The 15,885-nt window shown below is 44.8% G+C and overlaps 1 protein-coding gene across 7 annotated transcripts in view; it reads right to left on the bottom strand.

Moving 5' to 3' along the window:
• Positions 1 to 7,983: 7,983 nt before the first annotated feature.
• Positions 7,984 to 15,885, bottom strand: part of PLA1A (phospholipase A1 member A) — a 45,617-nt gene continuing 37,715 nt past the window's right edge. For 4 of the 7 annotated variants that reach the window (XM_029215445.1, XM_029215447.1, XM_029215444.1 and 1 more), the window contains one exon: positions 15,102 to 15,497. In XM_029215445.1, the coding sequence (XP_029071278.1) occupies positions 15,413 to 15,497 (85 nt within the window). In that variant the 3' untranslated portion in view covers positions 15,102 to 15,412. Of the gene's footprint in view, positions 8,136 to 15,050; positions 15,498 to 15,885 lie in introns of those variants that run through there. The other 3 variants (XM_029215441.1, XM_029215440.1, XM_029215443.1) reach the window with 2 other exon arrangements.

The raw sequence follows: 15,885 nt of genomic DNA, 5'->3' as shown, positions 1-15,885 counted from the left end.
TCAAAATATATCCCCAATTCAACTCAGCATGTCCATTGCCACCACTAATTTCAAGCCACCATTATTTCATAGCTAGATTAACTTTAATAGATTTATAACTGGCTCCTTATTTCTCCTGTCCCTCCTCCCCATAATCTATTCTACACGAAGTTGTCATTTCAAAATGTGTATGATGTCTTCACTCTCTTGCTCAAAATTTCAAATGACTTCTTATTCCACTTAGAATAAAATCCAAACTTCTTACCATGTGATAATAGTCAGAATCAGCTTTTATGACTTAATGGCACACAGATTTATTGCTCTTAAAGTCTACTGAGAATCTGCTGTGACTCATCAGGGCAACTGTCTTCATGTTGCAACTCAATGAATGATTCAACCTACTTTGTTTTTTTTTGTTTTGTTTTGTTTTTTTGCGGTACGCAGGCCTCTCACTGCTGTGGCCTCTCCCGTTGCGGAACACAGGCTCCGGACGCACAGGCTCAGCGGCCATGGCTCACGGGCCCAGCCGCTCCGCGGCACGTGGGATCTTCCCGGACCGGGTCACGAACCCGTGTCCCCTGCATCGGCAGGCGGACTCTCAACCACTGCTCCACCAGGGAAGCCCTCAACCTACTTTGACCTTCTGGCTTTTTTACCTTAAGAAAGAGACAGCTTGACGTTCCTGTACTGGCTCTTTGATGCTTTGGCCCAGAAGTGACAAGAATCCCTTCTACTAGTCACATGGACCTACTTAATAATCAGCTCTGTGTTCTGTTGATTACAGGGACTGGGCAATGTGGGAGAGTAAAAGGAATGCTGACGAAAGCTACTCTTTTAGCTACTTAGGACCCACAAGACCCCACCTGTCTGTCTCTCTAGCCATACATCATTCTGCTCTTATTCTCACTCATCATGTTTCAGCCACACTAGACTTTTGGGTGCTCCTCATACACACCCAGCTCCTATCTATATCAGGGCTTTTGCAGTTTTTCTTTCTCTCTACAGTGCTTTTCAATCATACCTTCTCCTGGGTGACTTCTTCTGGTCACTCAGTTCTCAGCTCAATGTCACCAACCCAGCTAAGACACCCACCTCACCTCACCATCACCATCTGTCCTCTTGCCCTCCTGCCCTGTCTTCAGAGCCCTATGTTCTCTTTCCTCACCTTTTAGGATTCCGATTATGTGCTTTGTAGAACTTTGCAGTGTGTTCTATATTGCTCTTCTGTTCTTTTCTCATTTTTTTCCCTAAAGTTATACTATGTATTTATTTTCTTTCTTGTTGGAATTCTGTCTCTTCCATGTACATTTCACAATAGAAGCCCTTTGTCAGTCTTGACAAATCCAACAGCTCTCTTGTCAATCCTTGAGGGCTGTTGTAGGGAGTGAATGAAGCAATAAACAACAAAAAAGCTCCTTGTACATTGTAAACTGAGACTCAAAAATGTTACCTGGGGTGCGGGGCCACCCCCCAAGCGGAAGGACTGCCCAGGCAGGGCTCTTGTTACACACATGTGGTATATAACAGAGGTTCCTCAGGATGTGAAACGCTTTTAACGTGTGTGTGTTTGTTTTCAAAAGGATCAGACCTTATCGCTTTTACGTGGAATCTAAAAATATGGTACAAATGAACTTATTTACAAAACAGAAATAGAGTCACAGATATAGAAAACAAACTTATGGTTACCAGAGGGGAAATGGTGGGGAGGGACAGATTGGTAGTTTGGGATTGACATGTATATACTACAATATTTAAAATAGTTAAGCAACAAGGACCTACTGTATAGCACAGGGAACTCACTCAACATTCTGTAATGGCCTATAAGGGAAAAGAATCTAAAAAAGAGTGGATATATGTATATGTATAATAACTGATTAACTTTGCTGTACAGCAGAAACTAACACAAAATTTTAAATCAACTATACACCAATAAAAATTTTTTAAAAATAAAAATTATGGATTGAAATCCTAAACAAAGAAAGAAGGAAAGAACTTGAGAAGTCATTTAGCCCATTATCCTTCCTCCCAGGCAGGATAGCATTTAAGCTAACTTTGGAAAGTGATATGTATTCCTTTCTTTAAAAAATAAAACTATCAGCAAGGACTGCCACAAAAATAAACAAATAAATACATGACAAATAAACAAACAAATGAATGACATTATATGGATTTGTGAACCTCTTACAAAATCCCATACTAGAGGTCCACACATGTGAAAATAAAATCTTTGGGTTACAACTTCATGTATTCTGGAATAAAGCTTGACATATAGTCAGATTTGCTCTAAGGAGAGGACAATAAATATTCTTTTATCTCATGAAGACTTACTAAATATCCACTGCTGTCAAACACTATTCTGGACACCACATGCTTTGCTGGGTGAATCAATCATGGTCTCTGCCCTGAAGGAGCTCCAGATCTAGAAAAGAAGATACATGAGTTATAGGCACTCTCCCACATCTCCACCAAGGCCTTATTAAGTCAAGCTCCCTGGGCCTGACTCCTCTGAAGATTAACAGGCTTCTTGTGGTTCATAACCACTTTAAGGTGAAGCTGGAGCCCTGATACATATACAAATAAGCACTACTCCAGTCCACTGTGTTAAGCCTTACATGAATAGTTGAAACCACTACAAGAGCTACAGAAGTTCAGCAGGTGTCACTTCCCATTTCTGGGATCAGGAGGTGTTCGTGAAGAAGCTGACTTTGAGCTGCGCCTTAAAATACAGAGAAAGGTAGTCAAAGCAGAAAAAAATCCAGGTAAAAGATGCACGTGAGTCTGTGGGCTGGAGGTACAAGTAAGGCATGCTTGCAGAAGAGAAGCAACAGCTCTAAGTGACCAGCTGTGGAATCTGAGCTGCAGTCACAACGCAGTGGGACGTGAGCCGGGAAATGGTGCTCTCAAAGCAGCACGGAGGGAGATTGTGTTCAGTGCACACCACAGCGCCTGGCAGACCATAGCTGTTTCCCAAATATTCAAGTTCTGAGGGACTTGAGTAGAGAGAACAAAGCCAGGAGAATAATCAAGGCTGTTGAAATGGTCAGTGGGTTGTGAGATACTGTTATCGAATGCAAGTCTGTGTGCCCGACACACAGTGAGGACAAACCAAAATGTCGTAGTTTGGAGCAGAGAAAAGTTTATTGCAGGTCCATGCAAGGAGATGGGTGACTCATGCCTTAAAAATCCAGAACTCCACGAAGGCTTTCAGCAAAGCCCTTTTACAGGAAAGGTGAGGGAGGGGCGTGGTTAGTTGTTGCAAACTTCTTGGTGTCAGATCCTTTGTCCTTGAGGTCAGGTCACGGTCAGGTCACGATGTTCCTGTAAACCTCCACCAAAACAAATGTTATTCTCTGTTCTGACGAGAAAGGGCAAGGTCCCAAGGCTCAACCTTCACCCTCCGAGGTCCAGGTCCTAGCTAAGAGGACGGGGTCCCTGCGGGGGCCGGCTGCCCTGCCCGGGAGCATTCATCCAGCACCCAGGCTGGGTCCTCCCACCAGTGCCCAGGCCCGGCCCACGAGGCAGATCTCAGCTGGTGGTGCCCTCAGGGCCAGGTCCCCAGACCCTGCCCAGCCATCACCACTGAGCATGCCGGGCACCCAGGACCCAGCCGGCCCTCAGGCTTTTCATTTACACTGGAGAGAATCATTTGTGTAGGATCATTTGAGATCCTACACAAAATCATTTGTGAAGGAATACATGTTGTGGCGAATACCAATCAGGCGAATTCACAGCTCACAGTCGCCCTTCTTTGAGAACAGCCCACCACAGAGGTGGACCTGAAGTAACGACGGGTGACGTCCTCGCAGCCTAACCCTGACCTCTGGCCGCCTCCTAGGGGTAGACAACCGGTCTCAGCTGTATCAATTTTTGAAACTTGAACGGAAAGACTGAAGCTGGTTGAAGCTGTTACCTTAATGGCAGTGTCCATATACTCCAGTTGCTGAGGCCTCCATGGACTGCGACCCATGGAGACTGTCACCGCTATCAGGTCGCAGAGCTGGGTCCTGGGCCCGGCCAGTGGTCGGCCGTGGCGAGGGCTCTGGAGCTCTGCGGGACACAGCCCTCAGCCTGTCCCCGGGCTCCCCAGCTCACCCACCGGCCCCTAGGCCAAGGGCCCTGGAGGGCCCCAGGGAGAAGGCCGGGATTCGCCTCTCACCGCACTCTCTGCAGAGAGAGCCCTGCGAGGCTGGCGGAACCTGACCTCTAACTACTGCGCTAACGTCTCGCGATAACAGTCTCGGGCTAAGAGCTGCGCGCCTGCCCCGCCCCTACCAGAGGCCAGAGCGTGTGATGGCGAAAGGAAGAGAGAGGCAGGCTCCTGTGAGGGACCCTGGGAGAACTGCCTGGGCGGGGAGTAGAGTCCACCTTAGAGGCTCTGTGCCTTCTTCCCTGTATGTTCTGGACACCCTGGTTTCCTGTAGACGCCTCCGCAAATCCTGATGACTGAAGAAGTGTGAGCAATGCCCTCAGCAGTTTCACTTCTAATCGTCATTGAATTTATACACTGACTCCTACTCAGAAATTCCCTGGAGGTCATGGGATTTTATTTCACTTTTGGTTCACTTATCTGACGTGAGGCTTCCCAGGAGTCCTCCTCTGCACAGCACATGATTGCAATTGCCAACTGCTCAATGGCCTGGAATTGCCCTCTGCCCCTCCCACCAGCCCTGAACCCTATTCGTCCTTCAAGACTAGTGCCAACGTCCCCTCCCTTCCCACACTCTCGCCATTTCCCTCCGGCTCTGTCAGTATCACCAGTCCCCACAGGACCCTAGATCCTCTGGGGCTACCTTGCCCAGCCCTCCTCTCCCCCTAGACTCCCTCTGGAGGCACCAGAGGGCTGGGTGGACTCTGACTTGTGGCCGTGGTCCCGGCACCTCACACGGGGCTACAGGTCTGGCGTTTAGGTAGTAACGGTTAGAGCTTTGCTAAACTCAGTTGCTACCCATTTCAACTTGGGTCAGATTAACACGTGGGATTTTAGAGACGTCTAGTTCTGCTTTGCAGTTTTCTTTGGCTTCTGTCCACTATTCAAGCCAGAACTCTTTGACTCATGTGTGACTGAGGAAGGAGGTCCTTTCTGTCTGGTGTCTCCAGGGTCAGGCCTAGTGCCCCCATCTCCTGACCCTGGACAGCTTGGCCTTCATGCCTGCTCCCCCATGAAGTGTCTGAGAGGAAAACACTGGCGACTCCTTCTCCTTTCTCCGATTTGGTTTCTTCTCTTTTCCCTGTTTCTTGCAGTTGTTACTGAGGACAAATCCGTGTGCCCGACGCACAGTGAGCCCAAACAATACCAAAACATCAGGAGTTTGGAACAGAGAAAGTTTTATGGCAAGGCCCTGCGAGGAAACACGTGGCTCATGCCTTAAATACCCCGAACTCTCTGAAAGCTTTCAGCAAAGCCCTTTTATAGGAAAGGTGAGGGAGGGGCGTGGTTAGTTGTTGCAAACTTCTTGGTGTCAGATCCTTTGTCCTTGAGGTCAGGTCACGGTCAGGTCACGATGTTCCTGTAAACCTCCACCAAAACAAATGTTATTCTCTGTTCTGACGAGAAAGGGCAAGGTCCCAAGGCTCAACCTTCACCCTCCGAGGTCCAGGTCCTGGCTAAGAGGACGGGGTCCCTGCGGGGCCGGCTACCCTGCCCTGGAGCATTCATCCAGCACCCAGGCTGGGTCCTCCCACCAGTGCCCAGGCCCGGCCCACGAGGCAGATCTCAGCTGGTGGTGCCCTCAGGGCCAGGTCCCCAGACCCTGCCCAGCCATCATCACTGAGGACGCTGGGCGCCCAGGACCCAACCCGTCCTCAGGCTCCTCAGGCCGCCCAAACGGCGGTTAGGAGGCCAGGCCCCACAGACTGCAACCCATGCAGACTGTGGCTGTCATTAGGTCACAGAGGCGGGGATGGGGGAGAGATTTACCGCCACATCGAGGCCTGGGCCGGGCCAGTGGATGGCCGTGGCGAGGGCTCTGGAGCCCTGCAGGACACAGCCCCCAGCCTGTTCCCTGGGCCCCCCAGCTCACCTGCCCAAGGCCGGGTGAGCTGGAGGGCCCCAGGGAGAAGGCCGGATCCGCCTCTTACCTCACTCTCCTTTGGAGGACCACCACTCTGCCGACCGTTGGCCGAGCGGGGCCACTAACGGTGGCTCATTGACAGTTGCTCGTTGGGGGAGGGGCCCACTGCGGCGCCAAGCAGTGGCCGAGCGGGACTTGCAACCGCCGCTCTAACCGTCTGGCGTTAGTGGTCTCCCGGTAACCGTTGCCTGGTAACGGGTTGCATGGTAACAGAGTGCTGCAACATTCGCCTGCTAAGGGCTGCGCCCTGCCCCACTCTGTCACATAGCCCGATTCCTCATTACTCACGGCTTCCCTTCTGTTTCTTTCCATTTCCCCCTTCCAATAACTCCTAAATGATTTTAACATCTGTTTTCTTTGTCACAAACATAAGCATATTTTTTTAAAAACACTCACGTTTATACTGTATTACTTTAACCTAGTAAACCCCACTTTAATGCAACTAAATATATATATATTTGAAAAGACCTTCATTTTGTGGGTGTGTGGGCATGTGATTCCACCTTCCAGCCTGGGATCCTCAGGCCAAGCTAAAGAAGCACCTCTGGCGGGTTCGCAGACATCAGAGCTGCCAAGGGATGGTTTAGCCCTGGAGACCCTGAGATCCAGAGAGGAGTCATGGAAACCCTACCCCTTTTCCCTACATGGTCAGAGTTCATCCTCCCCCTTCCTGCTTCCACTATGTCTGATGCATACTTCCTTGTTTGAAGCGATCCCATTGAAATTATTTGTTTAGAGCAGTGATTCTCAACCCTGGCTGCATATTAAAATAAACTGGGAAGCTTTTAAAAAAATACCAATGCCATACATAAAACAAGACAGCCACAAGAGTTGATAGTTGTTGAAGCTGGATAATGGGTACATGGAGATTCATTATGCTATATTTCTAATTTTGTATGTGTTTGAAATGTCCCATAATAAAAAGTTTAAAACTAAATATATAATATATATTATATAAATATATAAAATAATATAAAACTGGGCCTATAGCAAATCAGTTAAAATTGAATTTCTGGGGCCCCTAGGCTTAGAATCTGTAGTTGTAAAAGCTTCCCAGGGCTTCTGAGGGTTGAGAGGGGGACATGGGGACATGAAGAGGATTGAAGCGATTATAGTAGCTGCCTCTGGACTGTGAGCTTTTGATGAAATGTCAGATGACTGCCCCTAAAGTATTACTCCTGATTTGGATAAATGATCAAACATTCCAAGAATGGTGACTAAAGACAACTCATTTATCACGCTGTCCAGCTGAAGTATTTTAAAGTAAATTATAAGACCACCAGCACTGGCACATGATGGCTCACTTATGTGTGAGCTTCTGAAGAAAACAGTCCTTTCTGTCTTCTTTGTATTTTCATTCTCAGCATGTAGCACATGGCCAGACACTTTGTCATTGCCAGTAAATGTTTGTTAAATTAAGTTTTCTTTAAAAAGGAGATGGGGGTGACACAAGTAGACATTGGGTTAGGATGCCCTATCAACATAATGTTAAGAATATGAAGCTCTGGAGCTGGACTGCCTGGGTTCGAATTTCAGCTCTGCCACTTAGCCTTGTATCATTCACAGTCCAGTAACTTAACTGCTCTGCACCTCAGCTTGTTCATATGTAAAATGGCAATAAAAAAGAACCTATCGCATATGTTTGTTGTAAGAGTTCTCTCTCGTCTCTGTCTCTGTCTGTCTCTCTGTCTCTCTGTCTCTGTCTGTCTCTCTCTCTCTCTCTCTCTCTCTATATATATATATATATACTTAAAACCATGCCTGACACATAGTAAGCATTCAGTATGTTGTATCGTTAAGAAGACTGCCCTCAGAACGGTGCCTGGTACACAGTACATCACTGGCTTATAGTAAAGGTTTGCTGAATGAATGAATGAACATTCTGCTTTTGTGATTACTTGCCTCCAGTTTTACCCATTTCATTGTATTCTCCAGATAAGGAATATAGCAGAGGGTAACTTCTGAATGGAAGGTTAGGTTGAGAGTCAAAGGGAGTGATCTTGAGGTTGGAGTGGATTCAGTTTCAAGCCCAAACCAGGAGGGCTGAGTGAACACTGGGAGTTTTAAAGTTGAGAGTCCTGGTGACTGCAAGAAAGAAGGGGCATTTTTAGTTGAGTCAGTCTGACCCCAGTGCCATGAAGAGGGGTGCCCACATATTGGGCTGACCTTCCCAGGATCTAAACCTAGATTTCTTTCCAGCTCTCCACCCTCCAGCTCTGTCTAAAATAAGAATCTGTACTGGCTTAGGCCTGGATTGATGTTAGAGATCCAGAACTTCAAGGCAGCAGCAGGAATTTACTTCCAGATAAACACTGTCCTTTGTTTATCTTCAAAACGTTATTAAAGCTCACACTTATGTGTAATGAAGGTCATTTAGAGTTATTAAAAGCCAATAGAAGTGCAGCCCAGGTTTGGAAGTGCAATATAAATGGGAGAGGGGTTATGTTTTCCTCTACTGGCTGACAACCTTGGGCAATTCCTCTAATCTTTCTGGGCCTTGGTTTCCTCCTCTGACACTCTGTGGCTTGATGACTAATATAAAAGGTTATTTAAAGAACACAATAATGATAATTATAGTGGATCAACCCAGCAGGGGCTAAGGATTTCTTCTGGTAAAGAGTAAGAAAGAAATAAAGGAAAAAAGATAAGGATTTAGCCACAACGAAAGTTCCTGAATTCTAGGTTAAGAAGTTAATGAAGCCCTTAAGCTAAGGACATCAGTGAAAAGTTTGGAGCAGGAGAATGATAAGTTGAAAGAGTTTATAGAAGGAATTATCTGCACAGGTAAATAGAATGGACTAGAGGAGAATGAAGCTGGAGGAAAGGAGACTAGTTCGAGGTTGGTACCAGATCCAGGGTCTTACCACATGTCTGAGGGAATAGGCAGGAAGGGACACATATCAAGCAAATTTTGAAGAGAGTGACAGTGTCTGAGTGTAAATCAAGTACTAGGAGGAAGGAGGGAAATGAGCTCTTTTTTCTTTTTTTGAGCACTGTGACGTTCTGAGTCAAAGATGACTCAGGTTTCAAGCCTGGTTGGCAGATGATGGTGGAGGCTATTGCGGTAAGGAGAGGAGGAACAACTTTAGGGGAGATGTTGATTTGATTTTGCATGGATTGAGTTTGGGCTGCTGTCAAGACACTGAATGGGCACATAAATCAAACAGTATGGTTTCATATACGAGAGGGTGAATACTGAGGATCAGGGAGGATTTCAGGGCTTTCAAAGGGGCATGGAAGGACTCAGGCATGGCAATAGTCCTATCACCTCAAAGCTCTCCTCTAAGGGGAAGGAGCCACCTCTGCTGGGGTAGAGGCAGGGCTATGATGGTCACCCCTGGGCCTGGGTGTGCTCAAGAGTGAGGTCAGAGGTGTGTTTAAGGCTGGGGAAAGCAGTATGTCACTTTCAGAATGTCACTTAGGACCACTCAACAAGGAGATCAAGGACTGGATAAGAATGCAGCAATTTGGGAAGATTTATGTTTCAATATAATTTCCTTTACATGTACAACCAGAGCTTCCTCCTGTAGAGATATTAAAGGTTAAAGTGTAACAACAGCAGGTGAAATTTTACAACAAGTTGCATAAATGAAGGCCATTCCTGAAACTTATGAAAAGACCTTTAGAGTTAAGTCACTCTTCTCTGTGCCTGATCTTCTCTCGTTGCCTTTGTCTACATAATTAGAGTCTTGTCTTTAATTCAATTCAAGGAGCTTTTATTGCATGCTTACAACGTTGAAGACACAGAGAATGAGAAAATATAGTCCTTGCCTTTAAGGACCTTACAATCCCATCATAGAAACCTGACCAACATGGAATAAGCTATAAACCGCCATTGCGAGGCTGCACGGGTACCAACTGCAATGACATGTGGGTTGCAGGCTTCCCGGGGAACTGGAAGTGGACCCAGTATGACTGGCAGAATCTGAATGGAGGTAGTGGGGGCAGCAGGTGCAAAGGCTTGGAGATGGCATTGTCCACAGTATTTGTTAGGGGATCCTGGCTTAAGCACATTGAGGGAAATGGCAGGTAACTTTAGTTAGATTGAGTGGGGCCAGACTGAGGAGATCTCTCTTTAGATATGTTGGTTAAGACATCTAAATACAAGAAACCAACCTGAGCAAGTTTACTTGTCTAACTATAATGTGGCAGTTAGAGCCCAGATGATGGAGTCAGATGGCTTGGTGTGAATCCTGATTTTACTCATTGCTAGTTGTCTAACCATGGGGAAGTTGTTTAATTTTCCTGTCCCTCAGTTTTCTTATACGTAAAATGAAGTAACACACAGAATTGTTGGGAAGATTACATAAGATAATTTCTATAAAGAGATTAGAATGCTACCTGGCACATACTAAATGCTCAGGAAGTTTTAGCTTTTCACTTTCTCTGACATAGCATTCTGTATTGACTGAAAATTTTTGAATTAGTTGAATTTTACAATCATAAAAAAAAAGGCTTTATTTTAAAAAGTTCATCATAGTTCACCCATAGGGAGTTTCACTGCTCTGAAGACTACTCTGAATGAATGAATGTCATTTCAAAAAGGTAGTAAAATCTCAGGCCCCTATACTTCTGTAGGAGAGCCCATCATTCCAGTTTCACAGATGCATAACTGGTCGGCCAACTTGGGAAGTGTTGAACAGCACATAGTAACTCCACAGGAGAAATTTGGTGATTTGGGCTACTTATCTCAGGGAGGCAATTATTTGAATAAGTAATCGCAAGGAAACTATTTCTTTCAACCACTGTCAGAGTGTATGTGAATTCTTATGACATTTTTGGAAAGTGATCCAGCACTGCTAACCTTTTGATATATCTGTTGACCTAGGTATTCTCACCAAAGAAATCTATCATATAGAAATGAAGGCACCAGTATGAGAATAGGTGTACAAAAGTACTTATTGCAGCATCATTTGTAGTTGAAGAAAACTAGAAACAACCTTAATATTCATCACCAAGAAAATGGTTGGCTAAATTATGACATGCCCATGCTGTGGAATGTATACATCCAGGGAATAAATTAAGTCTATGTATAGCCCAGGAGGAATATTCATGATATATTGTGAATAACAAAGGAAAATTGCAGAATGATGTGTGTGCTATGATTTCATTTTTGTTTAGAAAAAAACAAAACAAAAAACAACAATCATGTGTGTATATATTTGTATTAATGTGGAGAGATGTGTAGGACATACACCTAGCTATTAACATTTATTACCTCGGGGCCACGGAAACTATGTGTCTACAGTCTGACTTGTTAAAATGCACATGTATTGCTTTTGTAATTAAAATTATATATATATATAGTAAGGTGGGGTGGATTTTGGAGGGAAATTAACATGAAGACCAAGATTGAAATCACTCAACTGCTTTAAATCAATCCTGGTACTCAGATCCTAAATTATAATGTTGTTTTAGGAAGACCTTGTGGGGTAACTGGGGTCTTTATTCAGTCATCACTAGATAATCCCAAAGAGAAGACGTAGAAGACGGTGGATGAATATATTTGCTCCAGGAATCAGAAAGCAGAGACTCTTAAAATTAGAGATCAGGAGGTTTGATGTTGATTCCCAGCAAAGTCCAGGAACAAATCACTAAAAAGTTTGCTTGCATGTATTTAGGAAATAAAGTGGCAATTATTAGGAGCCTGCATTTCTGGGAATTAAGTCATGCTAAAGTTAAATTAATCATATTTTAATCAGGGGATTGTTGTAAATATAAAGAATTGGAACTTTTCTCATAATATGTAAGTAGCCAAGATAAACATGAGTTAGAAATATACGTGAAGGTTCAGAGTATTGACTGATCTTAAAGATGCTTCTAGAGGTAGGTGTCTACCCTTGACCTTCTCCTTTCAAGTTATTAGCTATAGTTATGAAAAAGGAGTCTACAAAAAATGTCATATATCTGCATATAGATATAGATATAAATGACATAAAGCTTGGAGGGAGAGCTAAGTATTCTTAAGGATAAGATTAGGATGTGAAAAATTCCCGACAGGTTGGAGAAACTACAATAATAATATGTAAAGGAACTGGGTTACATGAAAAGTTCATTCAGGTTCAAAAAGTCAACTCCACAAGAAAGCAAGCAAGCTGGATCAATAAGAATACAGACCTTTAAAAGCTGAAGTATTGTGGGTAACCCTAAAGCAACTCTTGGGTGAAGCAATGGAGGAATACAACAAAGAACAAATGAACGTGTGCCTCTGGTGTACACTGGGGGAGAAGGCCTGGTATATGGAGCCCAGTCCTGGGACTGCAGTACAAACTGAACAAACTCAGAGCAGAGTGACCAGAGAGAGGAAGCCTCTGGAATTCATGTGTGCAGTGCCATGTAAGGGCAGGGGTTGACTCTTGAATTACTCGCGTGGTAGTCTCTGTTCAAGAAACTTCTCGGCAGGGGTTGGGAGCGACAAGGGTGTGGAGGGAAAACCCATGCTCTGCCTTTGCCCTGCCATCAAGCAAGTTCTGTTACCGCTCCCTTTTTCCTAACCCCACACACATTCCACCTACGTAAAGCCAGGTTTTCTAGAGTGTGGGCGAGACAGTTTAAGGTAGCAGATAGACCCAGCATTAAATAACATCAAATCTCGGTGAAATTGCTAGTCCGGCTCTAAATTTCTTTCAGTCCACTGATTACATATATAGAAGAAAGTCTCCGTTTGGTGTTGATAAGCTTTTGACATCTCCCTTATACTTGTTAATCTTTTCTTTTTAATAAGGAAAAAACAGGCCTGGGGCATAGAGCTTGCAGCAAGCCACGGTATCTAGCTGGAATTCTAAACATTGTTATGCTCTCATTGTATTTATTTTTAGGATTAATTTATGATAAGGAACACTGGTTTTCCATTTAAGGTAATGATCTGAAGTTTCTGATGGGGAGCAACATAAAATGTGAGGGAGTCTAACAGTGACTTAAAGCAAGAGAACAGGAAGTACAGCCTCATACAGCCCAGGGTAGGTCTGTCTCTAGGGAGGTTCTTGCTGGGAACCTGGGTGGAGTAAAGGGAGGGATAAAACAAAAGGGGGGGACTTCCCTGGTGGCGCAGCGGTTGAGAGTCCGCTTGCTGATGCAGGGGACACGGGTTCGTGCCCCGGTCTGGGAAGATCCCACATGCCGCGGAGCGGCTGGGCCCGTGAGCCATAGCCGCTGAGCCTGCGCATCCGGAGCCTGTGCTCCGCAACGGGAGAGGCCACAGCAGTGAGAGGCCCGCATACCGCCAAAAAAAAAAAAAAAAAAAAAAAGAGGGGTTTGGGTTTTGGAAAAAAAGAAAGAACTCCAATCCTGCATATTGAAGAAGTTTCTCCAAACATGTTGTTTTCCTACTGACTGGGATGGACGGTGCAGAAAACAAGGTGTGTCTGTGAGCATTCACAATGCATCACCTGTCCTTCGGACAAAGGCTCCCTCTCTCTCCTGGTGACCTAGGTGACTTGGACCAGATGGAGCAGTTGCAGCCTGTTGCTTGCATCATTCACCCAGCCTTTACTGTGGAGAGTGAATCGGCGAGTCAGCAGTTTCCTTTCAAAGCCCGTTTACTTAGGTTTTTTTAAAAAAGTCTCAAGCATTGTATGTATCCCCATGTTCATAGCAGCATTATTCACGATAGCCAAAAGGTGGAAGCAATCCAAGTGTCCACTGATGGATGAATCAATAAGCAAAATGTGGTTTATACACACAATGGAACATTATTCACCTTTAAAATGGAAGGGAATTCTGACACATGCTGCAACATGGATGAACCTTGAAAACATTATGTTAAGTAAAACAAGCCAGATACGAAAGTAAATACTGTATGGTTGTATCAGGTGCTCTAGAAGAGTAGAATTCATAGAGACAGAAATTAGGATGGTGGTCACCAGGGGCTGGGGGGAGGGGCGGTGGGAGTTATTGTTTAATGGGGACAGAGTTTCAGTTCGGGATGATGAAAAAGTTCTGGAGACGGATAGTGGTAATGGCTGCACAACAATGCGAATGTAGTGAATACTGCTGAATTATACACTTAAAAATGGTTAAAATGGTTTTTAAGAGTTAAACAAAATCATTAAGTATAGCGGAATCCAGGAATACCTAGCTATGGAGAAACCAGTGAAGGTATGTGTCATGTCTCTCTGTCTGTTCCCACGGCCATCGCAGCCATTCTCACCCTTCTCTGCCCTGCTCTATACCCCAGGGCCACATCAACGTGCCTCTTGTCTTCTGGCTTCTAGTTGCAATCACTCAGTGGGAGCACCAGCGGAATGGGGGAGGAAAGAAGAGTGAGGGTGGAGAATCTTTTCCCCTGGTTCTCTCCCTGCAGGATTGCTGTCCGATGACTGTTCCTCGACCAAAGGTCCCACAGACCTCTCTGTCTCCAGACCCTGGTGCTCCTTCCTCTGGCCTCTTCAGACATAAGACAGTAGTAGCTCCCACTGGCCCCAGTCCCATGGAACTGCACTGTCCCTTGTGGTTTCCTCACTTCCTACGAACACCTTTATAAATAGTTCTTTTATTAAATTCTCAAATTACACAATTTGGGCATACCATCTGTTTCTTGTTGGACTGTGGCTTGATACAAGGTTATTTATAAAGATTAAAGTTTGGGAAACACTGACCCAAAAAAAAATCCACCTATATTCCCGAAAGATCTCTCTGATCCCCCAAACCTTCCAGTTACCCAGAGAAGACAATGGTAAGGGATGGTGAGTAGTACCATCTTCCTCCCCACCCTCCATCTTCTCTCTTATACCAAGCACTTCTTTCCAACTGCTACTTTTTAAAAAACATTTATTTATTTATTTGGCTGCCTTGGCTCTTATTTGCGGCGCACGGGGCTTAGTTGCCCTGTGGCATGTGGGATCTTAGTTCCCTAATGAGGGATCGAACCCGCGTCCCCTGAATTGGAAGGCAGATTCTTAACCCCTGGTCCACCAGGAAAGTCCCACAATTGCTATTTTAATATAGAGAATTCAGCATCTACTGTTTTCTCCAATCCCACAGACTGTAAATCACCTTTTCTGTACATAACAGAATTCCATACCAATAAAACAAACGATTCAGATATTCCATGGAGTTTTATTTGAAAAGAAAAACACAGCCTTTTTCTTGTATATGTTTCTGTTGAATCCTAGGTACAGATGTCCAAGGATATGGGGCAATTGCAGTTAAGTATGAATAGGAAAGTTGAAATGGTGTCTCTGTAAGCTTCTTTAAATTCACAATGGAGATAAAGCTCTGTAAAATGAGCTCTCTCTCCTCTCTAAGGTAGCTAATTATGGGGAAACTAACCAAGACTTCTGTGTTCTTTCTTAGTAGTAATGGCTTAGAATAAGTTGAACCACCACCCCCAATCCAGGGAGATGTATCCTGCCCTTATATAACTATATACAGGTTATTTTCAGGTCATGAGAAACAGTCTCACTTGCTTGTAAGTTCACTGGCTCAGGTAAGCAGACGGTCCTTCTACTGCAAGAGAAGAGCAACAAGAGGGTGTGTCCTCAGGGCAGGTTCCTGATTGGTCGGGAGAGAGGGCTCAGAGTTGCGTGCGCCTGTGTTTCCGTGATCTCAGGTGAAAGAATTCTACAATCGTCTATGGGATGATTACTCTTGGATTACCAGGAGCCCACTCCTGTCCTCTGAGGGCCAGGTGTGGTAAGACTAATACTCTAAATGCCTACTAGAGGTGGAGTAAAGGGGACAGGGATTCTGGATCCACACCCATGACTGTGACCAGTGGAGGCTAAAGAAGAGGAAATATGCAATGAGCAATGTTTGTTCCAATAAAATCTTACAGAGAAACTAAGTATAGCAGGTAATAAAACATATATGTATATATATAAATATATATTTTATA

This window comes from Monodon monoceros, unplaced genomic scaffold, assembly GCF_005190385.1.
Source record: "Monodon monoceros isolate NGI ecotype Baffin Bay Population unplaced genomic scaffold, NGI_Narwhal_1 Super_Scaffold_11, whole genome shotgun sequence".
Classification (NCBI taxonomy): domain Eukaryota; kingdom Metazoa; phylum Chordata; class Mammalia; order Artiodactyla; family Monodontidae; genus Monodon; species Monodon monoceros.
This window is presented reverse-complemented; position numbering and strand designations above follow the sequence as displayed.